The 25,713-nt window shown below is 57.5% G+C and overlaps 1 protein-coding gene and 1 long non-coding RNA gene across 3 annotated transcripts in view; one reads left to right on the forward strand and one right to left on the reverse strand.

The window, feature by feature from the left end:
- The window catches only part of CSPG4 (chondroitin sulfate proteoglycan 4), a 35,376-nt gene extending 15,778 nt beyond the window's left edge, over positions 1 to 19,598 (reverse strand). The window contains exons 1-2 of one of the 2 annotated variants that reach the window (XM_067754261.1): positions 19,383 to 19,598; positions 533 to 696 (exon numbers count right to left, since the gene is read on the reverse strand). In XM_067754261.1, coding sequence (XP_067610362.1) covers positions 533 to 696; positions 19,383 to 19,470 — 252 coding nt within the window. In that variant the 5' untranslated portion in view covers positions 19,471 to 19,598. Of the gene's footprint in view, positions 1 to 532; positions 697 to 4,810; positions 5,025 to 19,382 lie in introns of those variants that run through there. The other variant, XM_067754251.1, reaches the window with a different exon arrangement.
- On the forward strand, positions 18,289 to 25,493 carry LOC137232395 (uncharacterized). The gene is made up of 3 exons (XR_010947013.1): positions 18,289 to 18,618; positions 21,481 to 23,703; positions 23,760 to 25,493. It is a non-coding gene; the product is annotated as an uncharacterized lncRNA (long non-coding RNA).
- The last annotated feature ends 220 nt before the right edge of the window (positions 25,494 to 25,713 follow it).

Raw genomic sequence — 25,713 nt, forward strand, 5'->3', positions numbered from 1 at the left:
AATAAAGCTTGTGGTGACTTGAAGGATGAAACGGAAAACTGAGGAAGCTGTGGCAGTATTGGTCGTTCCATCGACAGACCGTGGTGAATCAGGGTGATTGGTGCTACGCTAGAGGAGCGCACGGGGGTGCTGGGACCCAGGAGAGGGGACCCAGTCCAGGTGAGGAAGGGATGCCCATGCTGAGACTTCAAGGAGAGGCTGGAGTTAGGCAGGTGCAGGGAACGAGCGAGGCTTGCACGAGGCAGAGGGAGTGTAGTGAGCAAAAGCGAGAGACCACAAGGCAGCAGGGAGCTGAAAGCAGCCAGGGTGGTCAGGACACAAAGGACCGGCCAGGGGTCGTGGTGAGAAGTGTGGCTAGAGGGCAGGAGGGCAGAGCTGGTTCACGAGGAAGTCACACCTTCTGGGATGTTTCTGTCCATCTCACAGTGGGGAACTTGAGACCTCAAGGCAAAAGTGACTTCCACAAGGTCACACAGCCGGTTGGGGGCCACTCAAAGCTAGAGAAGGAATCCAGCAGGGAGATGTCACTGACCTGCAGGCGTCCAGAGTGGAGCTGCAGGAGGAGGTAGTCAGCCGGGCCTGCCGCCAGGAGAAGCAGGGCTTCGGGCTGGGACGTAGAAAACTCCAGCTGTAGGTCTATGTCAGTCAGAGACATGGCCACAGGAACCTCCAGGTGGTTCTCTCCGAAGAAGGAGGCTGTGTGACAGAGAGAGCTGTGGTGAAGCTTAGCCCCTTGCCTGGAGGAGAGGTGCTGCAGGGTGGACGGGTGGGCTGCAGGGAGGGCATTGCATGCTGGTACACCCTCACGGTTCTTCTATGTGGCGCTCTCCCGTGACCTCAGCTGGTCCCAGCACCTGCTTGGTCCTGGCACCAGAAGGCACGGCCTCACCTTGTGTCCAGCCCAGACCCTGGCTCTGAAGGAGGCCAGACCCAGCATTTCAAGCATCTCAGGTCTCTTCCTCGGAGGTTTCTGGGGCCAGAGGCCTCTGGCAGCTCTGGCTCTCTTCCCCTGGGCCCCAGAGGAATCTCCATCCTGGGTCTGGCTCAAAGGGAAATGGTCACTGGCCTGATCACCTGGCTCGATGGTCAAAACCCCCAGGAATGAAGCTCTAGGAGAACCACCTCTACCCAAACTGATCTCTGCTCAAATTCCTTCTAAGCGCCCGTATGGTTTAGCCCCTGGGTTGGCTGGGACCACAGCTGGGCTCTGGTGGTGGTAAGTCAGGCAACCCACCCATCCCTGCATCTCTCTTGGGCCATGCTCCCAGCCGTCTTTGGGGGTCAGGGGGGGCAGCTTGTTGGCCTGAGTCCATCAAAGAGCAAAGGCTCTGAGGCTAGACGGAAACCACGTGCAGTGCCGGACCCAAAATGGGCCAAACTTCCTCCATCACCCCGTATCGCTTCCTGCTGCTTAGCTATTAAAGGTCCCCGGTGAGCGGTCAGATCCGGCCCCTTTATTTCCACCATGGCCAGGAAGCCAGGGATGACAAGAGCTGAGTTCTTCAAGCCTCGGTCTGAGGCTGAAGACAAGGCCTGGGAGGGGATGATGGCCTGATGGGCAGGCCAGAGGGCCTCCCAAGACAGGAGGTCATATTTGGGGTTTCCCAGGGTCAGGGGTCCCTGGGTAGGGACACCTCCTCTTTTTAAGTTGTCACCCCCTCCAGGCAGTTTCCCCAAATTAGCCTCCCTTGGCCTCTAACCTGATGCCACAATTTCTGGTCCATTCCTTTTGTGGAGTTTAGTGCCAAATATAATGTTGACTCTCCCCACTTGACACCCAGGGCTGGGGAGACGGGAATGGGTTACAGAGATGATTCACCCCCCCTTGGGCTTCTCTTAAATCCGGTGAGAGTGAGTAAAGGCTGATGGCCTTGATAGGAATGATCTGGCACCAGCCATACACATGCTGGTCCCCGGGCAGCCTGAGCCAGCTGACATGCACCTGAAGAAGTAGCATCAACCACTGGAGGAGTCCCAGACGTGTATGTCCTAAGGGCAGCCAACACAGCCTGGAGGGATGGAGGGATGCCCAAGAAGGATGACGCTCTTCCCCGCGGGGTTGAGCTGAAAGCCCTTCTACTTATCCCCTCTGGCCAGCACTTGCTGGCAACACCAGAGCCTTGTCTGCGAAGCTAAAGGAATCAAAGGAGAACTGCAAAACCATCCAGGCAGACACAGCCCAGCAGGCCCAGGACACCTCGGTGCCCGTGAGGGACAGACCAGGGAACTGGCAGCTGGCAGGCACCTACGGGGGTGCCTTATCTGCAAGATCATCGATTCTTAAGGACAAAACGCAGCACGCTAAGCTGAGGGCAGCCGCAGCCGAAGAGTGGGGGCAGGTGGCCCCAGAGGGTGGGGCCACCACGGTGGCACGTAGGAACTCAGGACGGCTGGCAAGAGCTGATTGTTACATTTTCAGGAATTTTGCAAGCCAGGTGACGTTGCCCAGTGAGAATATTTATACCACGGGAAGAGGCAAACACTGCAAATCAGGGCTACCTGTCTCCAGGAGAGTCTGTTGCTAAACATTTACCTGCCTGCCACGCAGGAGTTGGGGGCCCACTGCTTCCCCTGTGTGGGAGTGAGCACAAGCCCTCACCCATACTCCCTTTCGCTAAAGGTGGATGTCAACCTGTCAGGGCACAGTCAAGCAGAGGAGCAGGCAGGAACTTAAGTAGCTGGCTGTCTCTAACTCCTGAACCACCTGCCTCCAGCACCCTCCCAGCAGGGGAGAGTAGCAGCTTGTTAGGCCTGGTTCTCCAGGCCAGAGTGGGAGGGTGACAGGAAGCAGAGGTTCTTTCCAGAGAGCTGGGGGCTGAATGGGCCCATTGAGGGGCTGAGCCCTGCTGTTTCCTGCGGGGCCAGGCGGGAAAGGGCTCACACAAGCTGCCTTGTGCTGCTGGGAGCGCACAGGCCGGGCAGCCCCCTCGCCCCAACGGAGGTCTCTGAGGCCTTGCTGGCCAGGATTTTGGAAACTCTGACAGTGCCACTCCCCCCACCTCCTGGTCTCCTTCTGCTGCCTCTCTTACTGTCTCTGATGGGCTGCAGTTGTAAGAACCCAGAGTCCCTTTTCTGGGCTGGGGGCAGGGGGACAGTTGGAGAGGGACTTCGAATGGAGAGGGGATGCAGGATAAAGAAGTCATGAGCTTGGAGTCAATCCTGGAGGGCTTCCTGGGGGAGGTGAGGGTTGTGTAGAGGAGCAGAGAGGGAGGGAAATGGGCAGTCTCAGAGGGAAGCAAGGACAAGAGACTGGCAGGGATATACAGGTTCTGGAAATGTTGAAGACCGAGGAGTAGAGAGAAAAGAAGCATGGGCCACACCAGGCTCAGCAGCCTGAGAGGGCTGCCAGGGCAGTGGGGGGAGGAGAGGAGGCATCATTACTGCCTGGAGAACTGTCCTTGACTCTCCTGGGCCAAGAAGACCCATGATTCATCAAAACACCAGTTCAGGCCTGCAGCAGCTATGCGTGCTGCCCTCTGGGCCAGAAGAAGGGGCCCAACTCAGGCCTCAGTGTCACCATTCCGTAAAATGGGCACTCCTTCCCACTCTTTCCTTCTCCTGTCTGTGGGGATTAGTCCTGGAGGTCCCTTTCTGGTCTGGGTCTGCTCTCAAACGTGACTGTGCGGAGGGTTAATGGTGTGGACTGCTTGGGTGGCTCCAGGCCTTTGGCATGGGGGGGGCAGGATGCCCCAAAGGGTCTGGGGGACAAGTAGGAGGGTCAGGACGAGTGCCACAGGTATGGGTTTCTCTGCCTGGAAGAGGATACACAGCTGAATGTCCAGGGGGGTGTAGATGTGTACTTGCATGTGTGTGCAAGTGTGTGGGTGGCTGCTGGGAGTGTATTTTGGGTTTGCATAAGGCTGTGTGCTTGTGCATGTGTATGCGTGTGGGCTGGGAGCTGCCAGGACAGAGCAGTGATTGTGCCCAGGCCTGTCCTGCCCCTCGGTGCCCGCCCGCCATGACTTTGGCTGTGCCTGGCTCCATGAAAGGGGCAGTGTGTTCCTGGAGGGTTGCAGCCCCTCCCACCCGGCACCCATCCACCCGAGAGGTTTGCTGAAGGTGGAGAATCCCACAGCTTCCCACCCTTCCTGCCCACGAACAGGGCGCTGCTGTCTGGGCCCAGGGTGGGCGCTCCATCCCTCTTCCTGAGAGGAGGGCTGGGGGCACAGAAAGAGTCTGTATCCGTCCCCACTGTGGCCCTTTCTCACACAGGGGGATGAAGCCTAGGCCAAGGTCCCCCAACAAGCCACCCTCTGGCACAGCATGGGTTATGCTGGCATCTCCTGGCTCCCTGGGCCACTCCTAGGATGTTTATGAATGGGGACCTGGTCCCTGTCCCTGGGGGACCCCAAACATGAGGCTTACTTCCATCATGGCGCTCAACCCTCTGCCTATCAGCGGGGTTTTGGCCTCTCAGTCTCTCTCAGGCTCCCCACTCCCTCCCAGGCTGGCCAGGGGCAGGGTCTCAAGCATGAGTGCCTTTCCAGTCTTGGGGCTGCTGCAGACCCTGCTCCTTCTGGGTCCTCAGAACCCCTGGGGCTGGCCAGTCTGTCTCTCTCCCCGTCTCTGTCCCACATCTCCCTTGTCTCTGCCTCTGCTTTTCCTCTTCTCTCCCTCTCTTGGTCTTTGGCCCCCCTCTTCCCTCTGTCCCATCCCGGCTGTAACTGGGAGTACCGCCCTTGCCCCAGAACAGTCCAGAGAGCCAGATGTGCCTCCCCAGCCCCGGGACCCTCGCTCCTTGGTGATGGGTTCCACAACATCAGATTCTCTGTGGCCCTTGTCTGCAGTAGTGTACTTGGCTTCCACTTACCAGACAGACAAACTGAGGCTCCAGGGGAGAAGCAATCTGACAGAGAGAAGCAGAAAGCCTGCAGCTCCTGGCCTTGCCACCTGTTGGCACCCCACCCCAGGCAGTCAATCTCTGTGCGCTCCCTCCCACCACATTCCTGGTTGCCTGGGAGCAGCCAGGCGGCCCCAGAGCCGGCATGCGTCACGGGCAGCGGCAGCATTCCTGGGTGTCTGCTGCTGCCTGACTTTATAAGGGAGAAAGTTTGGGAGCCCAGAGCTGCCGGCAGGATGGCCGGTGGAAAGTGCCCGGCCCCACAGTCAAGGGTGGGTGGTGGGAGACCTGGACGTGAGGATGTGGGGAAGGTACAACCAGTGGTACCAAGGCGGAGCAGGAGGTGAGAGACGGATGGGGAGAGACTTGGGAACCATTATTCATTCATTCATTCATTCATTCACGCACAAATATAATAATGTAGCGACGGGGATGGAAGAGGAGAACTAACCTGGGAGATACAGAAAGCCTGAGAAAGGCAGTAAAAGTGAGAATGAGACATAAAGACCCCCTCCTCCACAAAGACTGAACTCAGGGATCCAGACGGAGGCCTGAGGAAGGAGATGGGGGAGGAAAAACCAAGAGAGACAGAAAAGGCAGGATGTTGGCAGTGAGCCTGCTGCTGTGCACAGGATCCAGGAGAGTGAGGAGGGGGCACCCCACCAGCCAGCTGCGGAGGGAGGGGCGAAGCTGGGCTCTTCCACCGTAGCCTCTTGGGGTTTGGCACCAGGGGTGACAGATGCTGGTTCCAGATCCCGGCCCTGGGTAGGCAGTGGTGAGGCTGGGAGAGTCCCCCTGAGGGAGTCTGACGGGGAGCTGCGGGGTGGGATGTTCCGGGAGGGCCAAGGCAGGGATGAAGGGCTCTCTGTCTCCCCTCGTGTGTGTGTGTTTGTGTGTGTGTGTGTGTGTGTGTGTGTGTGTGTGTGTGTGGAGTGGCCCACCTGCGGGCTGAATGCCGGCCCTGTGTGAGAGCAGGGATGGGCCCGGGGCTCTGCTCCCATCACCCAGGCCCTCTGGACCTCAGGCCTGATCCCCTCCTCTCACGCCTCCAAGGGACTTGCTTTTTCTTTACCAGCACTCTGCCGCCAAGCCAGGGGACCCCTGAGGAGGATGGGGTGCAAAGTTCCCTCTGATTTAGAACCAGAGCTTCAGCTCCCAGGACTGCCTGGGGGAGGTGAGGCTGACTGCTCCTGCCCATTTCAGGGCTGGGAAAGCAAATACTCTGAGATGAGGACTCAGCCCCACAGAGCACTGCAGACTCCTGAATGGACACAGTGGGCTGCGTGTGGGCCTGAGTGTGAATGAGTGCAGGTCAGCGCCACGCGTCACAGCGGGTCGAGGTGAGCGTGGGCAGGTGAGGATCTGGTGCGGTGGGCCCAGTCTGGCTCTGGGTACTGGACCATGACTCCCTGGCCACGCCTGCCTCCCTGGGCTCTGGGGCAAGGGAGAAGCGGTCACGGCATCTATTCAGGTGTCTGCCCCTCCCTCAGCATGTTCCATAGTCCCCCCCAAGGCTCAGCCCTCCCAAACCGAGCTATGACCTTCCACCAAGCCTGTTACCACTGAAGGTAACGGGCGAAAGTGACGGGGATGACTTCAGGTCAGACCAAAGGGGCAACATAACCTGCCCTTGGTGGTGACACAGGGGTCATAGAGCCAAGGCTAGGTGGCTCACTACCTGCCAGGGCTGGTTGCCTGCAAGAGGCTCACACACCTGCAGACCCACTGTGCTCACCGCGCTGGCTCTCCTACCCACTGATTCCAGACCGGGGAATAACCCAGAGGCCTACCGACCGCCTGCTCCTCTCCTGCCCTGTGAGCCACAGCCATAGGAACAACGGTAGGTTAGTTCAAAATCACATGGGACTTAAAGAAGCAGCCTTCCTCTTGGGAGACAAAAGCTGTCTCAGCAGAGAGCAGGAACGCCAGGCCCTGTCTGACCACCTCCCCGTCTCAACACTACGAAGATCTCGCTGGGGTCAAGGTGGCCCCATCCCTCCTCGCTCCAAGAACTCTTGAGCCCTGAGACTCACTCTCGGGGTACTTGACGTCTTTGGTTGCCTTTCTGGTTCCTTGCAAGGCCAAGGAGGCCAGGGCAGGACAACAGTTTCCTTAGCTATTGGCTGAGCCCTGACTCTGGTCACTGATCTCAGCTACTGGTCCTCTAACCAGGCATCCGGAGGCCACCCATGCTGAGTGGCATACACTGGGGAACACTTCCAATTCAGGGATCCCCTCTGGAAGGTGAGTACCCCTGGAGAGGAAGCAGGGAACGGGTTGGGGTGGGAGGTGCTGAGCTTGGTCCACAGAGGTCAACAGGGGCAGGGTTGGTGTCCTGGGATCCCAGACACATGTTCCAACCCCGGGGCCACGTGGGGCACAGAGGAAGTGGGAGGGAAAATGAGAGGTTTTGCTGGAAGAAGCAGCCCAGAGTCCACCCAGGCTGGAGGGCAGGGGCGTGGAGGAAGCGGGGCCCTCAATGGAGTCTTTGTGGAGGCCCTGCTGCTCCCCAGGGTGGGGCTGCTGTGGCATGGAGCAATTCCGAGCGGCCTTTCCTTGCCTTATAATTTTCCTTCTTATAGGGCAGCTGAGTGGATGTCTATGCCCTTTTCCACATCCCGTTCCTTCTGGCTTTCTTGGCCCCAGAAGCAAGGTGGGATCCTCATCTCAGTGGGCCCAGGCTGAGGTAGGGGTTCCGGCAGGGAAGAAACAGAGCGAAGGACCCTCGCCTGGCATGGGTCTGCAGTCCCCCACTGCAACAGGGTCCTTGTGAAGCTGCTCCCATTTTACGGGTGAGGAAACTGAGGGGCCAAGACAGCAGTTATCTGTTTGCTGAGCAGCTGCAAGGCTGGGATTCGAGCCCCTGTGGGTGTGGCTCCAGAGCTGAGTGCTGTGGGTTCAGGGAGGGGGGTGTGCACACAGAAGGCGGGAGGGGGGTGTGCACACAGAAGGCGGGAGGGTGGGGGTGGGTTTTGTTGCTGCCTGTGAATCGGAAGTGGAGCATCTGTGGCTGGCCCCAGTGGGAGGAGGGTGTGAGAGCTGGCCTCCTGCCTGGGAAGACACACTTTTTCCCCTTCCTTTCCGGTCCTCGGACAGGGTCGGGGTTGGAGGTGGGGGGGAGTGAGGAAGGGAGGGGAAAGCATCTGCTTTCGATGGGTGGTTTGGCAGCTGGCCTTTCCCAGTGTGGCTGGATGGGGTCTGGTCTGGGGCCACCAGATCAGGGAGGGACCTCCTTCAAGGCTGGCTGCAGATGGCGCATTCCAGAAACCTCTGATAGTGCTACCCATGCCCATGGGGGTCTTGGAGGTGAGAGATGAGGGTGGAGAGGCAGGGGGTGTGGGCTCTGCCCAGGGTGAGAAGCCTGCTCTCTGATGGGCCAGCCCTCTCTTGGGCAGAAGCCAGAGGTGGGACGCCTGTTGCTCATCTCCAAGTCTCCCCATGGCTCTGGGATGAGAAACCGCTAAGGGCAGGGCTGCTGGGGAGGTGTCTCAGGGCTTCCCCCAGCCTGGCAGGCTGGCCTTGGAGACAGTGAGTGTGTGAGCTGGGATGGGGGACAGTGGAAGCAATGACTGTGGGTTTGGACAGAAGCCTGGACGAATTTGGCACAGATTGTGCTCAACGGGCTGTGCCTTGGCGAAGCCACAGCCATCTGTGCCTCAGTTCCCCCATCTGAAATATAGGAAGGAGGGGTGGGAGGACCCCACAGACAGAAGTCCCACATCCAGGAGACTGGGGGTAGCAGAGGCTTGGGTCAGGGATCAGCCCCCCAACACACACACACACACACACACACACACACACACACACACACACGCGCACGCACACACACACACACACACACCTGGCCCCTGGCCAGCCCAGCCCAGCAGGAAGGGGCTGGTGGGGAGGTGTGATCACTACAGTGGGTACAGCACAGCCACCTCTGGCCTGAGAGGCCACAGGCCTGGCTAGACTGGAGGCTCTTGAGGACAGGACCCAGGGCCTGTATCTCCGGGCCAGCGCATCTGCCATCCAGGAGGCCCATACGCAGGTACCAACAGATGAAACATGAGCACCTAAGGGAATGCAAGGATCAAATGGTGGTGACATTTGCCCCGTAGGAGGGATTTTCTAACAGCATTGCTGTCTCACAGCAGCCAAGCAGAGGAGCAAGTTCCTGGCACTGGTGCTGTGCCTGGCCTAGGAGGGTGGACCAGGACACCACAGTGTCCTTGCTGGTGGCCTCTGTGCTAACCAGCTTCTGCCAGAGATCCCCAGACCCCCCGGCCCCTGCTCCACTGCTGGGCAGGCCTGACTCCTCTTGGAATAGTTCCTTGCCTAGTACCCCCATCTGACAACTCCGCAGACCCCTTCAGTCCGTCAGCACTCACTGAGTTGTGCCCCACCTCTGCCACCCTCTCTCCAGCCGACCTCTTCTCCCCTGACCTCAGGCACTGCCTCTTTGCTGTCGTACCCATATCTCTGTCTCAAGCACCAAGTCTCCAGGGCTCTGGGCCTGCTGGTCAATGCCCCCTAGACGTCTACACTGGGAACATCTATAGGAACCCCCAAACCCAAGCCCACCCGCTCAAGCCAGACTCAGTATCATCTCTCCTCCAACCTGCTCACCACCCAGTGAAGGCCCCACACGCACCCACCGCTGGGCAGAAACCTGAGAGTTGCCCTGACCCTCTCCCTCTTCCTGACCATGAATGAACGTTCCCTCCATTCAGCTCCATGACTTGTCCTTCAAGTCTGTCTCCCCCTCTTGCTTCTCTGTGCCATCCCACAAGACACATGGTCACCATCCCTTGCTGCCTCCCTTTGCTAGGTGCAGTCACAGTTAACCTAAACTGAGGTGCTCCATCCTCCTCCCTTGCCTGGATGCCTTCGAGCCCCTGCCCTCTGGTGTGGCACTGAAGGTGCTGGGTGACCTTGCCCCTGCCCCGCCAGGCTTTCCTGTTCACTCCTTGGAACACCCCACGTGCCAGCCTCACCAGACCCTGGGCACCTAACAGGTCCCCATTCTGGCCTTCGCTCAGGCTGGGCCTTCTGCCCAGCAAGCTCTTCTTTCCTTTTTGCCTGTGAAATGCCCTCATGCCCCTTCAGGGAAGAAGTCCTCCCCCACCCTTCCCCATAGCTCCTTCTCCGCATTTGGGGTGCAAAGAGACTCAACCGTGGCTTGGGGAGTTGTGTGACTGTCACCTCTCTGTGTTAACACTGTGAGCCTCAAAGGGACAAGACTGGTGACGGGAGATGGCAAGATAGGAGGGAGGGGCCCAACGGGGCAGGAGGGGTGCCACATTCCCTGGCTGACCCAGCAGCGAGGGGCTGCACCTGGGAGCTTGCCCCAGCTCTGCCCCCCACTTGTCTTACCTCCAAGCTTCTTTCAGTCCTCCTCTGCCCTGCAGGGCCCCGGTGCCTGCAGCCGGGGGTGGGGTGAGGCTGGACACAATGGCTGGGGTGGAGTGGGGCACTGCCCCATCCAGGGAGAGCTTTTCTGGGCCTGTGGTGACAGTCTGGTGCTTGTTTTTAAAGAAAATAGAATCAGAACACCTATTTATAGCTGGAGGCCACAGCCACAGACAGGAGACGGATGGGGTCTGAGGCTGCGCAGCTCCCGCTCAGGCAGGCGCTGGGGGTGGAGCCGTTCCCAGGCCCCCTGCCCCCCTTTCTCAGCCCCCAAGGCAGTGCCTGTGGGATCCTGACATTCCCTGGGACAGGATGTAGCCTGCTCTTTGGGGCAGGGGAAGGAGGGGACTTGGGTGAGGAGGATGGAAATTTTCTCTCAGAATCGGTCCCTGGGGCCCAGAGTCCTTTGTGGGAATGGGTGGAGGTGAGGGTGTGTTACATGTCTGCAAGGCACAGGAGGCAGAGAAGGACCTCTGGGGGTGCGGGTGCCGCCTGCCAGCGCACTGGGTAAAGGAAAGAGAACAGGGCAGCCAGAGAGAGAGACGCAGGGATGGGGAGAGAGAGATGGAGAGACAGCCTTGGTGAGGACACAGAGACAGGCAGGGGTCCGCGGAGAGAGATCTGCAGCCCAGCGGACGCCCTGAATAGAGGGGAGATAGAGGAAGCAAGGGGAGATCTGAAGTGGGGGGTTCCGTCCCACAGAAAGTCTTCACAGTGCTCTGGGCAGACTGGTCAGTTGGATCCAGGCGAGAAAGGGCAAGAATTAGGCATCTCTGTGGCCTCCTCCTCCCACCCCCAGGACCTGGAGACCCTCTGTTCCCGGCAATCTAATGCTGGGAGGCCCAGGTCCGTTTGGAGGCAAAGCAAAGCTGTGGGGGCAGAGCTGATGCACACGGGCTTTGTCACCAAGATCGTGGAAGGACTGTCCTGGACAGAGCGGGCAGGGCAATTCCAGGACTGCTGGGGACAGGTCTGGGCTCTGACTTGCTAGGAGGTGAATTCCCCGGGCCTGGAGGAGTTACAGGCTGAGGCTATGGCCTGGGCTCACACCTGCTGCCAGCCTCTATTCAGACCCCTCCCCTCCCTTGGTTGTGCCGTTGGGGGCTGTGGGATGGCTACAGCCTGGGGCATGTGTCATGCAGCTACAGCCACAGCGGGTGACTCAGACAGTTAAAAAAAGGAGCAGCTTTGAGCAGTGACTCAACTGGCTCTGGAGGGGCTGGGTGGGTCTGGCTGGTACAAGATGGGGTGACTGGGTTTATTTTTGGTAGGGTGGGGCTGGGGCCGGGGGTGGGGGTGGAAGAGGGGAACTGGGGGTGGAGAGGAGCCGCTGCTCTCATCCCAGGAGAGCCCCAGGGCTCCGTGCCAACTTAGGAAAACGGTTTCTTGATGCCAGAGAGCTCTGGCAGGCTGGGCCGCCTCTCAGCCCCGTTCTGAGCCTAGCCTGCCTTGCTGTGTGGACCCAGATAAGCAGCCGGCTGTCTCTGGATAGAAGCAGAGATCTTTGTCCTTTTCCCAAGAGGCTTAGAGCTGACCGTGGAGAATGAAGATCCGGCCCAGAGGCCCAGAGACGGACAGAGGCCTGCTCAAGGCCACACAGCAGGGCCAGGTATCCCAAGAGCTGCCATCACACGTTTGGCTCATGCCCCTACAATACCTCTTCTACCCCGGGGCTGTCAACAGTTGGAAGGATGGGCTCCCATTTGAGCACCTGCCCCTGGCGAGGCTCAGCTGGGCTCCAGATGAGTGTCCGGAAGCACATGGGCACCAGATGTCCAGAGACAGAGCCTCAGCCGGGGGCAGGAGCCTGGATTCTATTGGCACACATCTGGGGAGCTGACCAGCCTTTGCCCAACAGTCTGTTCAGAAGGTTACCTCTCTGGGGGTGAAAGTCGAGGATGCCCCCACACTGGGATCTTGACTTGGGGGCCCAGGCTTTTTATCCAGAGTGTCCCTCCAGTTGGCACTCCCCAAGGCTGCTCGCCCCACTCTGTAGCCATTTCCCGAGACTCACTTCCCCTCTCCTCCACCAACTCTGATCTTACGCATACATGGACTCAGGCGTCACCAATACCCCTGATGGGTCCAAGCAGCCCAGGAGAGACAGAATCCCTCAGTCCTTCATTCTGGATCCTGCTCCTCACGATGCAGCCACTACTGCTTAATGAGTGGTGGTAATAGCCCCAGGGAGCTTCATGGGAGCCGTCTCACATCACTGGGCCCTGGCCTCCAGCCCCTACCTCCAGAGGGGCCCCTGAAGGGTGGGCAGAGAGCAGGGAAAAGACAGGCTTCTAGGCTCCCCATCCTATAAAAGGTCCCGAGGCCTGCTCCTTCTCTCCATCCCCAGCCATCCGCTCTTGGGACAGGGTCTGAGTTTCATTTGGTCATTCGTTCAACAGATTGATTGTGCTACGTCCTGGCTCAACCATCTCCATCCAAGGGACCGTTAGGCTTTGGGGTGGGGCTGCAAGGGGCTGTCCTGCTTCTCCTCACACAGGAGAGGTGTGTGGACCTCAGCCCAGTGAGTCAGTCAGATGCAGGACCCATCCCCACCCCCCTTTCTGAAGGGTCCTGGGCTGGCGGGCAGAGGCTGGCTTGACAGGTCCCCTGGGAGCCTGCCTCCCCCTTTCCGTGTCACTTCATCCCACACAGACCCTCTCCAATCCCCTGCTTTGGAAACTTTCTCAAAGATTCCTAAGCAGGAACCACCCCCCACCCGTCCCCCGCCACCATTGCTGGGCCTGCCCCGCTCCAGAAGAAGATGGGAATAAGAGGATAACAGCAACCTCAGGACCAGGCATCTACTGAGCATTTACTCCAAGCAAAGGGCTTTAATCCCCAACACACATAGGAGGTAGGAATTATTCATCCCATTTCAGAGAGGAGAAAACTGAGGCTCAGAAAGGCCAGGTCACCGGTATCGAGGCTGGAATTAAATTCTAAGCTCTCTAACACCATGTTCTTTACCACCATGAGCCTGGCCTCCGGTCTCCCCCAGCCCTGTAGAGGTTCCAGGAGCTGAGGACTCAGAGGAGGGAGAGGTGGGGCCTGAGTCAGGACAGGGGCGGGAGGGAAGCTTACTCTCAGCTGCTCCAAGACGCCCAAAAAGGGTGATTCGTTCCTGCCCTCACCACGGTGAGAAGTGTGTGTGTGTGTGTGTGTGTGTGTGTGTGTGTCTGGGCTGGAGGCCTGCCTGGCTGGCCTCCAGCTGTAGGAGAGCTGGACTTGCCCCAGTCACTGCACACAAGGGAAGGGGCAGGGAGGGCTGGTGTCGTGGGAATCAGCATCCTGGGCCCTTTGATATTTATAGCTGAATGCGGGGGTGGGGGCTGCTCTTAGGTGGGAACGGAAGTTGGTCTCCTTTCCTCCACCCCCTCTCCATCTTCCCAGAGAGAAGGATGGCGCAGGCTAGAGGCCCCGGCCTGGTGGTGGAGCTGGCGGCTGTGTGTCCTGAGTTGGGGGCTTCCCCCAGGCTTCTGGCTCCGGGATGGACACTCTCTTTGCTAGGCCCTGAGCCAGGCTTCTGAGAACACTACGTGTGTGTGTGTGTTTGCAAGTGTGTGTCTGCACACCCATGTACGTAAACCTACTGGGTGTCACGCTGATGGAGGTCACAGAACAGGGGCAGGGGCCAGATGAAGGTAGGGGGAGAAAGGCCTGTAATCTCACAGAGATGGAGGGCAGGGCCCCAGAAGGGGGGCAGACCAGGCTGTAGGCCTGAATAATCAATGGTTGGAAAAGCCTCCCGGGGTGGTGATGCTGGAGCTGGACGTTGAAGGATGGAGAGAAGAAAAGAAGAGCCGTTGCAAGGAACAGCTTGGGCAAAGGTGGAAGGGTGCCAGGGGTTGTGGACTATTATCTGATGGTCTAGTTCATCAGCCAGCCTGTGGGACACAGCATCATCTTGAATGTGGAGGCTGATCTCCTGGGGGGAGAGAGGGCCCAGCCACAGCCATGGTGTCTCTGGGCCTGCAGGCAGGTGGCACCATGAGGCTGCTGTCTACCTGGATACTCAGGAGTGTCCCATTTGGTTCCGAGAGGGACAGGAATGGGATGCTGGGGCAGGAGAGGCCAGGTCCCCAGGGCTGGCTGGGAGGAAGCTGGGACTACATTCTGCTCCCTGCCTTCAAGTCCCCAGACTTTGCTCCACCTGGGGAAGGACACCTTCCAGGGGCCGTTGATATCAATCTTGATCCGTATTCTTTGAAAGCCAGGAAGTCCTTTCTTGTATGTGACCTGACTCTCCCCTGCTCTCAGTATGTCTTAACTCAAAGCAATTAATTGGTTTTCAAGCCTTTCTTTTAAGCCACAGAACACTTTATCAAAACTGTATCTTACGTCAAACACCGATCTGTAAACACATGTTCATGAGACTGCTGTGCATGGATCGGGGCGGTGCAAGCATCCCGTATTCCCAGATATGGGAATGTAAAGCCCCGGAGCACCGTGGACACAGTTTGAAAACCCCTGGTTGGCTCAGTGATCTCTATGCCCCTTGTGGGCCCAGTCCTGGGTGCAGCAAGATAGTGGAGACCTCAGAGAAAAGTAGATGGGAGGTCTGCCCTCGGGGAGCTGCTGGTCCTGTGGGGAAGGCCACACCCAAACCAGGGTACAAGGACAAACAGCAGAGAGGTCTACCCCCTACCCTGCTAAGGATCTGCTGTGTGACTCTGAGAAAATAGCTGTCCCTCTCTGGGCCCTGGTTTCCCTATGAACCATGGGGGGCTGGCCTGGGCTGCGGAGTCTCTGCAGTGAGGTCCGGGAGGGGAGGCTGACTTACTGACCCACCATGACACTTAAACCGCAAGAGACACACACACTGAAACGGTTTAGCATGAGCAGTGGCAGGAGGCCTGGCTAATGCACGTCAGAGCTGGCGGGGCCGGCTCTTCTGCAGGCGGGGAGCGGCACGGGCGTGGGCAGGAGCTGGGTGGGAGGAAGGAATGGTCAACAGGAGAGGCACTGTCCAGAAGATGAGGGAGCCGTGCCACCAAGCCACCTTGACGGCAGCCCCAGAGCCACCACCCTACATCTGAGACAGATGGGGCTTCATTTGCCACCCCAGCTGTCGGTGGAGGAGTGGGGGGCTTCCTTGAAGAAGATCTGCTTATGCTGTGAGGAAGTGGGGAGGGTTTGGAAAGGTAGGGGTCACTTACTGGAGGGGTCTGCAGAGATGGGAACAGAGATCTGGGGTCCTCAGGGACCTGTCTCTCTCCTGAGGACCTGTCTCTCTCCTCTGCTGGGGGGCCTGAGTCCACTGGTCGGTGGCCGCCCACCTGGCCTGATCTGGGAAAGGCGGCTGTAGTTGGGATGAGTGAGAACACCATGGCCTGTGTACCCCAAGAGGGACCTGAGGCCAGTCCTTCTCGTTCTCAGAGCCTCAGTTTCCTCATCTGTAAAATGGGGAATGTTTCTTGACTTACAGGGCTGCTGTGAAGCTGCAGGATAACATGGTTAGTGCCCCCCACGGGGTGTCTCGGGAGGTAGGAGCTCTGTTATAAGAGAGCTCCATCCTCTCCCCTGTTTGGAGTTACGGGCCCTCCTGAGAAGCAGAGAGCCAGGAGCCCCTACCCCAGGGAGAATCCAAGTACAAAACTGTTCACAAAAATTCGGTTCATTCAAAAATTACTCATACACACTCAGTAATAATGGTAATACAATACTTCTGAAACACACCCTACGCGTGCACCTGGAGGACGAGTCGTAACTCTGGAAGGCTCTACAGAACTGGACCCATGCTGGGTCAGGGGCATGTTGGAGGCAAGAGGGGAGCTGGATGGGGCCAGGAGCCGGCGGCAAGGCGGTAAAGGAGCGGAGGGACCTGGAAGGGAACAGGCTCAAGTCCCAGACCCAAAGGCCCCCTTGTTTATTTGCTCTTGGCACTGAATAGGAGCCCCAGCTGCAGCTCAGCAGCCCCTGCTCCCATCTTGTCCTCACCTCCTTCCCTGAAGGCCCCACCCAGCCCAGGTCTGCGAGCACCGCTGGTTGTGTGCACGGTTGCGCGGGCTCACATGTGTGTGCGCCAGCGAGTGTGTAGTCAGGGCTATTTCCAACTCCCCCTCCCCTGCCCGCCCCCTCCTTGGCAGCACGCCCAGTTCCTCACACTCCACTCCCCTCCGGCCCTTCATCAGCCGCCTGGCCCACCTGGCGCAACCCCCTCCTTGGGCCCCCCAGGCGGGCAGCACTGAAAGTCTCTTGTTGTCCTGGCTGGGCAGGCGGGTGGATGTTGGGAGCGGGGCTCAGTTATACTTGGTCTAGAACAGCTTTTTCAGAGTCCGGGGGGCGGGGGGTGGCGCTGGGCCTAGGGCCCTGGCCCCTGCCCTGCTCTAGAGGGCTGGGGCAGTGTACGTACACACACAGACACACAGACACACACAAGGCTGAGAGGCTGTCTCCAGCACCACTCGTTCCCCCAGACCATCCTTAGAGGCAACAGAATCTACCCTGGTTCAATTCCTTGCACCTGAGGCTCCCCCGTCCCCACCCCAGCCCTGCTCTATAAGACACCCCCATCAGTTCAGAGCCCTCACCCAGATTACGCAGTAACCCTCTCTGCCAGCTACTCCCACCTGAGTCCCATGTGAGCCCCTCACCCTCTGCCTTTCAAAGTCAGCTATGCCAGGCAGGGAGGAGGTGCGGGAGCCACCGGCACTGCGTGCTCTGTGCTCACTCTGGCCTCCCAGTTTTGCTTGTGCTGTACCCCCTGGCTGGAAGCACATCCGCTCAAACCCAGTCTCGGCTCAAACCCAATCTCCCCAATGCCTGTGGCTCTGCTGGGCCTCCCACAGGGCTTAGAAGCGGCTGGACATCACACTTAGCATCCACACTGGCACAGGGGTCAAGTCTAGCCGCCCACGCAGGCGGGGAGCTCCCACAAAGTGCGCCTAGGGGCTCTTGTTGGGCAGCTGGGCTTCTCTGTGGGTTACAGCACTTTGCTTCCTCCCTGGGTCCTCAGTTTCCTCGTCTGTACAATTGGAAGGTTGGCCCAGATGGTCTCCAAAGGTGCTTGACTCTCAGGTCCCATGACCTGGATGCCCTGGAATGTTGATGAGTGCAGGGAAAGCATCCCAGTGTGCCTCACTCTGGTACCTGAGACTTGGGGGCCTTTGGGGCTATGGGTGTCCAGGAGGGGTGGGAGTGATACCTTCCTCGGTAGGGGCTGTCCCTATTGCAGAGACCAGGATGGGGGACAGAGGGGGACATGGCATGGAAACAGAGGTGGGCTCTTGGAGGGGAGCTCTGCCTGTGAGGGGGACAGGATACTAGCTCGCCCACCCCCTCACCACTTCCAAATCCCTCCTAAGGGCCGGGGTCAGCTTGATGTTATAAAACCCCACTGGCACCATGTTGCTCCCCTCTCTAGAAGCTTCGCCGGCTCCCCACTGCCAATAGGGTACAGCCATCTCAGGTTTCTGTGCCCCAGCCCAATGGCTCTTCCTGGCTTGTGCTCAAAATATATATACCTTCCAGCCAGGCTGCTGGAACTCCGTATCTCAACCTCCCTCTGCTCATCCGCCCTCAGAGCCTTTGCTCGTCGAGCCCTCGCCTGGAGTTCAGATCCCCTTCCCATCCTCCAAGGCTTGGCTCAAGGATCACCCTCTGCCCCGCCCCAGCTTGCCTCTGAATTTCTCTTCACCATTCTCCTCATCTGGATCTTTGCAGACACGATCGGAATTGCTGTTTGAGTTTTAATTTGCTTTTCTGCCTCCTGAATGAGTCCAAGTCCAGCCTATGCATTTCTGTGCACTCCTGACTGCCCAGCACAATGTCTGCACACTGTTGATGCTGAGAAGGTATTTGAGAGTGGCTCTCAGTTGAAGCCCAAGGAGGTGGGTACCGGAGTCCCTCCCTTGGCTGGAGGCTGGGCAAGCAGACCTCTCTAGTCAGCTCAGATGCCCCCTTCCTATCCCTCTAGAGGCCCAGCCCACAACCCAGGCCCTGAGACCTTGAAAGATGGGGTCCCTGGGGACAGGAACAGGGATCCTGGGGATCCAGCTCTGACTCACCCCACTGGGGGGTCCTCTCCTGACTCATTTCCCTTTTGGGTGCCTCGTGATTACTGTCCATTCTAACTGGCTTCGCCATCTAATGGGGACAGGGGTGTGGCCTAGGTCCCTGGAAGGGAGACTCAGGCCCTTCTTCTGCTCAAAGTTGTTCTTGGGAATGGTCCCGAAAGATGTAGGCTGAAGCACTGATTCATACGTACATGGGTAGTAATGACTGATGGGTCCTGAGGCCACAGTTCTTACGGCATAACTAGACCATGCCTTAACTAAGGGAAGAATGCCATAACGGTGGGATTTCTGGCATTGCAATAGAGACGGTTACATCCTAGCACCTCTCAGACGGCAGTCTCTGCTGGAAGCAAGCACCAATGCCTGGGACAGGTAGGTGTGGCAGGGGGGTGCCCAGAGCTGCCTGAGGGACACAGGATATCTGAGGGGCACCAGCCCTGCCTCTAGGAGGCTGAAGAGTGGGTGGTCCTGTCTGTCACTAACTAGGCCTTCTCAGTGAGGAGAGAGGAGAGAGAAGTCAGGAGGAGGAGGAGGAGGCCAGGAGGAAGGTGGTGGTGAAGAGGCCAGACAGAAAATGCACCCAGGAACAAGGGGAACAGGAGCAGAGCTGGGGCGCAGCTGGAGGAGGCCCCAGGAGGCTGGGGTGCTTGTGGGGCCCCACACAGGGTCGGGCAGGGTGGCTTCCTCCCCATTTCACGCCTTGCAGCACTCCCCCTTCCTTGCCTGGGTGTCTGAGGTGGGGGACTCGCTTCTCACTGTCACTATGTGTCCTTTGGGCACCAACTCAGTCACAGAAAGCCTGCTGGGCACAGGGAGCCCAGGCGGCACTGGGGTGTCTCCACTGGGTCTAGAGAACAATCCTGCACAGAGCCACACCCTAGGGAAGTGACCCTGGGGCCAACCTCAGATAACCAGAGCCCACATGACCCCCTAGATTGAGAGCCACGGCTGGGGGTCCTGCATCCCCTGGGGGTGGGGTGGTACTGCCAGAGACCCCAACCTGGGGTGGCAGAAGTGCAGTCCCCTCGTTTCCCAGTCTGGGGGCCCCCTCTGGGTCCTCCTGTCCCTTTCCTCTACCTAAGAAACCCTCCACAGCTCTTGCCAGTCTAGGTCGGCGTCTCAGGCCCCTCACTCACCTGTGGATGCTGGTCCCACCAACGTAGCGAAGGTCAGAGCCAGGGTCAGGGCGGGGGCTGAGAGCAGGAGCCGCGGGCCGGAGCGCATCGCGGCGGGCTGGGCAGCGGGACTGGCGAGGAGCGGAGTTTGGAGCCCGGAGCTTGGACGCCAGAGTCTCGAGTCGAGAGAACTGGCGCGGCCTGGGGCTCTGGGCGTCCCGCCGCCTACTTAACACGGGGGCGGGGCAGGCGCCGACCGGCGCGCGCGCTCCGGTTTCAGGCCGGGGCTGTCCTGTCTGCCCCCAACCCCTAGTCTTCTTAAAGGGCCCGTGCTGGGCTGCTCCTCCCCGCCAGGGGTCAGGGGACCCTTATAGCTCGATCAGTCCCAGGCTCCACGTTAGAGATTTGGGACAAAATCCCAGAGGAGCCCAGACTTCCTGGGCTCTGGCGCAAGGGCTCCCGGAGAGCTCCGCCGGGAGGAGATGTGAGCTGAGCTAATCCCGTCACTTCTCTGCCCTCTGCTCTCGCCTGGGTTGTGGCAGGGGCGTCCTCACGCCAGGCCTAGGAGGAAGGACAGATGCCCTCCACCCCACAGACAGCTTTTGGGCTGCTTTGCCTCTGAAGTCTCTTCAGGACGCCATTTGGACAGAGAAGCCCCAGCCTGAGGTTCTACCCCGCTCTGTGCCCACTGGCATTGCAACCCTGACAGGGCCTCAGTTTCCCAGTCTCTAAAGGAGAGATGTTCTAGAGTCTTCCACAAGGCAAGAGGGATTCTCAACTCCCTGGTATCATTTAGTTGCCTCTAACTAATCCTGCAAGGTGGGTGACAACACTCCTGCCCACACTTTATGGAGGAGGAAGCTGGCTCAGAGCTGGAAGTGGTTCTTGCAAGGCCGCCAGATGGAGAGTAGGTCCCTGGCCACATGGGGCCAGAACCCCAGGCCGCCTGACTCCTGAATCTGGCTGTTTCAACTTCCTGGGCTGCCTCCTGGAAAGTGTTTCCCCCTCCTTTCCTCCATCAGAATCTCTCTGTCACACCTGCCTGCTTCAGCCCACCCCTCAACCCCATCCCACCACTTGCTGTCTCCCCAGCCCCTCCCCTTGCCTGATGACAGTCCTATCATGGGTACAGCCCTTCAGAGTTTGCAACAAAATTTTGCCCCGTTTTGCAATAGGAGAAACTGAAGCTGAGGAAGATTAAGGGACTTGAGCAAGTCTACACAGCTGCAAAGAGGTGGAGCCAGGTCTTTGACCCCAAGCCCAGGGCTCTTACCACCACAGCACAGTGGTAACCAGGGCTCTGGGTTCAAATCCCAGCTCTCCTGCTTAGCTGTCCAACCTTGAGCAAGTCACTTCACTTCTCTGTAGTTCAGTTTCCTCATCTGTAAAATTGGCTTTGTGAGGATTAAATGCTGTTTTAAAAAAATAAATTTATTTATTTAGTTTTGGCCGCATTGGGTCTTTGTTGCTGTGCGTGCGCTTTCTCTAGTTGTGGCGAGTGGGGGCTACTCTTTTGTTGCGGTGCGCTGGCTTCTCACTGCGGTGGCTTTTCTTTGTTGCGGAGCACGGGCTCTAGGCATGCAGGCTTCGGTAGTTGTGGCACGTGGGCTCAGTAGTTGTGGCTTGCAGGCTCTAGAGCGCAGGCTCAGTAGTTGTGGCTCACGGGCTTAGTTGCTCCGCGGCATGTGGGATCTTCCTGGACCAGGGCTCGAACCCGTGTCCCCTGCATTGACAGGCGGATTCTTAACCACTGCTCCACCAGGGAAGTCCCAGAATTAAATCCTTTAACGTACCTCAAGTGCCCAGCCCGAGGTATACAGCAGGTGTTCAACATATGCTTGTCTTTTTTCCTCCTTGCCCTGTAGTCCTGCTATACATGCTCCATGTGTCTCAAAGTTTGCATAGCTTCCAGAGGCGGCTGCACACAGTAGATACTCAATAAATGCATGCTGGGGTTGAGTTAGAAGCCAGTTGTTGCTGTTCTGTGGGGATTTTGGCAAACGCAACAACTCCCATCCAGTTCACCCTAGGAAGCCTGGGTCGGGGCTATGCTCAGCTGGCCTCGGTGGCAATAAAACCATTGATTCTGCACTTGTCCCTTGTTTTTCCTTCTCCCCAGGTCAGCAAGGCACCTGGTCCTTGTTAAGGGCTAATTACTGGCGAAGTGTGGGCCCAGAGTTGCGGAGGCTGCTGAGAAGACAACATTTGGAGGAAAAGAGATTTCTTTTTAGAAATGAAAAAAGAAAGGAGGAGAAGACTTTTGCTTATGAATCAAAAATGTGGGTGGCGCTTTCTACCCACCCCATCTGCCCATCCTTCCCCCTCCCCATCTTCTCCCATGTCCTCCCCTGATCCCCACCCACACAGATTTACCCACCGCTACCAGGAGTCATTGGTCTGTCTGTGGAGCCTCCAAACGGAATTCCCGCCCACAGCTGAGATTCAGGTCAGGATTAGCTTGCAGCCTCCCCCTGCCTGGTTGCTAACGGGGGAGAGAAACACAGGCCTGGAAAAATAATGGCAACAAGCACGGCAGTAATAGCCCACACTGGCTTCTCTGCTGGGACTTCTCAGTTTACAAAACATTGACCTGGTTTTTTGGCAACCCTGGGGAGTGTGTGTGTTGGGGGACAGTGTTCCCTTTTCACTGATGAGAAGACTGAGGCTCTAGTGGAGAAGGGATGCTGGGGCACCGGCGCACATAGGCCTGGCCTTTGTTCAGCCTATAGCCTAGAACTTGACCCCCCGCCTTGTGCTGAGCAGCCTCATGCCAGGAAAACCGGCAGAAAGTTGAGGCCTCCTGTTGCCTGGGAACTGATCCCTGACTTCCTCTTACTGTCTCAGAGCAAAGGCTGTTAGACCAGGCAGTGTCTGCTCCTCAACTGTCCTCTCCCCAGCCTCCGCGGCATGCCCCCGCTGAAGCCCCCACCACATCCCCATCCTGAGTAGAGCCCACCAGGGCCTCCCTAGCATCCTCAGGCCTTCTTTCTCTGCCTTCTGACTTTTGCCCTGACTTTCTCTGGCTTGGGTTGGCCGGGTGTCCCTGGTGACCATCCCCGACTGCCCTTGCCTCTGTGGCCATATCTCACCTTCCTCCAGGAAGCCCTCGCAGCCTTCCTTCTCACCACTGACCTCCCTTTCCATAGACTCCCTCGAGTACTGATCTCTGTATTCTCCCAGTGCCCCCCAGGGCACACATAGTTGAGTCAATGCCTCCTGGCCCCCTGGACAGATTTCTTCCCAGCAAATCACCGGACAAGGGTACCTGGGATAGGGGAGAGGAAGACTCAAGAACACACTTGAAGAAGGATGCCCACGCCCCAGGGATGAAGGAGGATTCAAATTTTTCTGAAGCTACAGTGACCTGTGGTTTGTGCTGCCTCAGTTTCCCCAAGTGATCGGCCTCTGGGAGAACAGACAACTCTGCCGCTTCTCTGCTGGCAGAGTTCAGCCAGGCGTGCCGGCCAGGCCCTCCTGGTCATTCTTATCCTCATGCCTCTTGGACGAAGAGCGCCTGCTCTGGCAGCGGCCATGGCTCAGTCCTGCCCTTGGCCAGGGCCTGGCATCTGAATGCCTCTGTGTTTTGCACCCTGACCGCCTGGGCCCCACCCAGGGAGCTTGTGGCCAAAGCCAGCTTGCTGGTGAATGGCCGGTGCTTGTGTCCTAGATGGGACAGTGCCTCAGCTCACGCTGTGTCCTAACCTCAGGGAAGTGACCTCTGCCATGAAGCATATAGCACTCAGGCCACTACTGTGCAAGGGGACATGGGCTTTTTGGCCCCGATTCTGTGGCCCTGTAGTCACATGGCCAGGAGCTCCACGGTGGTGGGCCCCAGGCCAGGGCCTATGCTAGGCGTGGTCTTGCTCCCACTCGTGGCTGGCGGCATCCGTGGGGCTCCTCCAAGTGCAGGCAGCCAGGATCAGGAGGGATGGGGGCAGCTCTTCCCAACATTGCACAATTCAGGAGCTGAAATGTTATGTTTGCTGCCCTCGGGAGCTGGCTGTGGGCTGTGGTCGGGTGGCCGGTGGCAGGGCTTTCCTTGGCCAGGGGAAAGCTGTCTTGGGGAGACAGGGGCTGGGGGTGGTAGAGGACCCTCTCAGAGCCTCTGTTCCCGGGAGCAGGAAGTCGTCTTGCACACCACATCCACAAAGGCTGTGGCTTCAGTGGCTATGACAAGCTGGCCGCAGCTGATTCCTCCTGGGGTTGTGCTATTTCTAAATATTGGTTCATGCTGTTACCCTCTGCTCTGCTCCACCAATGGACATTCAGCTGGCTGCAGAGAGAGCCTCTGGGAGGGGGAATGAATAGTCCTCGTTTGGAGGGAATATTTGTGAACATACTTGCTCAGGGTCTAGCGTGGGACAGGTACTTTGGGGGCTGGGGTGGGGCTCCCAAAAGGAGGGTTAGAAATACCTGCTCAGAACTGGGAATGAGGCTTCAGTGGGCTTTAGGAGACGTGGGTCTGAGCTGGCGACTGGGCAGGGCAGTGAAAAGAATGTGGGTTTAGGAGCCAGAAGCCTGGTTCTGCCAAGCCTTTTCTGTGTGGCCTCAGGCAAGTCTCTTCACTTCTAGGCACCTTTTCCCTCATTTGTAAACAGTAGAACCGCCATGATGCTTGGGTGATGCCTTCCAACAGAGGTGCTGGGGCTTTATAAACTATGAAGGGCAGTGCCTGGTGGCTATGATGAGGCCAGGGTTGTGTTCTCTGCACGTCTTCCAGGAATCCTTTGAAGGGGAGGCAAGATTGATGACCAAGAGGCAGCTGGAGCAAGCTGTCAGGGCTGTCTTCAGCCACTTCACCCAAGAACATACAGCTTGAATTTCAGCTCCTATTGGCCCCATTGGCTAGGTGTCCTTGTATAGTGACAAACCTGTGGTAGCCAGCCTCCAAGATGTGGCCCTCAATGGTCCTCAACTTTGGGCATTCACAACCTTGCGGAGTCACCGCCCACACATTGAATAAGGCTGACCCAAATGGCCAATAGGGCATTGCAGAAATGAAGGAGTATGATCTCCAAGGTCAGGTCACAAGAGACATGGCGGCCTCTGCCTTGCTCTGGGGGAAGCCAGCCACCATGGCCTGAGGACAGTTAAGCAGCCTGCGGAAGGCCCCTGTGGAGAGGAACCGAGACCTTTTGTCAATGGTCAGCACCAGCCCACCATTCACACGAGTGAGCCGTCTAGGAAGTGGATGTGCCGGTCCCAGTCACACTTTCGGATGACTGCAGCTGCTACTGACATCTTGACTGCTACTTCCGGAGAGACCTGGAGCCAGATCCATCCAACTAAGCCACTTCTAAACTCCTGGCCCCTAAACTCTTGAAGCTGTGTGTGATAATGTGTGTTGCTATTTTAAGCTCTCAGGCTTTGAGGATGATTTGTTACACAGCAAGAGATAACTGACACAGACCTCCACGCATGTAAATTGCAGTCCAGTCAGCCAGTCTGGGTCTGTGTCTGGGTTCAGAAAGTAAGACTCTGTTCCCATGAGGAGGAATGATGTTTCCTTGATCAATCAATGGATCAACTCATTTATTCATTCCACAAACCTTTCTTAAGCACTTACCATATGTCAGGGCACTATGCTGGGGGCTGGAGACACAAGGGTAAGTGACAGAGCCCTGCCTTTGGGAGCTCACAGGCTCCCCAAATGACTTGGTGATTGTTGGATGTGGGGAGTAAGGACAAGGGAGGTGTCCAGGACAAGCCCAGATTTCTGGCTTGGATAGGTGGTAACATCATTCATTGAGATAAATGGGGGACAGGGAGCATCTCATGAGAAAAGCTCTGGGCTTATTGACTTTTAGATGTTTGTGAGAATCTCAAGTGACACTGTGCAGGCTGTCAGATATGGGAGTCTAAACTCCTAAGAAGATCTGAGCCAGAGACATATATATTCGGGAATTGTTGGGGTACAGATAATGGGATTGAAGCAACAAGTGGGGATACTTCCCAGTGAGAGGAGGGTGGTGAAATGGGAGAGGAAGGCCCAGGACTGAACTTTTTTTTTTTTAATTTAATAATTATTTACTATTTATGGTTATAGGAAACAAATTTTAAACAAATTTGCATACATGTTTTGTTGCTGTGATATATGAGAGAGTGATCAATAAAAGACTGCAGGACTGAACTTTGAGACACCAACATTTTTTTTCTTAAAAAATTTTTATTTTAACATAGTTTCAGACTTAGAGAAAAGTAGCAAGGCCATTACAAATATTTTTCACATACTCTTCACCTAGATTTCCCAAATGGTAATGTTTTATCACCTTTAAATTCTTTTCTACGTATATACATATTTTTTGCCTGTAAGCATTTTTTGAGAGTAAGTTGCAGATATAATGCTCCTTTA

This window comes from Pseudorca crassidens, chromosome 1 (genome assembly GCF_039906515.1).
Source record: "Pseudorca crassidens isolate mPseCra1 chromosome 1, mPseCra1.hap1, whole genome shotgun sequence".
NCBI lineage: Eukaryota > Metazoa > Chordata > Mammalia > Artiodactyla > Delphinidae > Pseudorca > Pseudorca crassidens.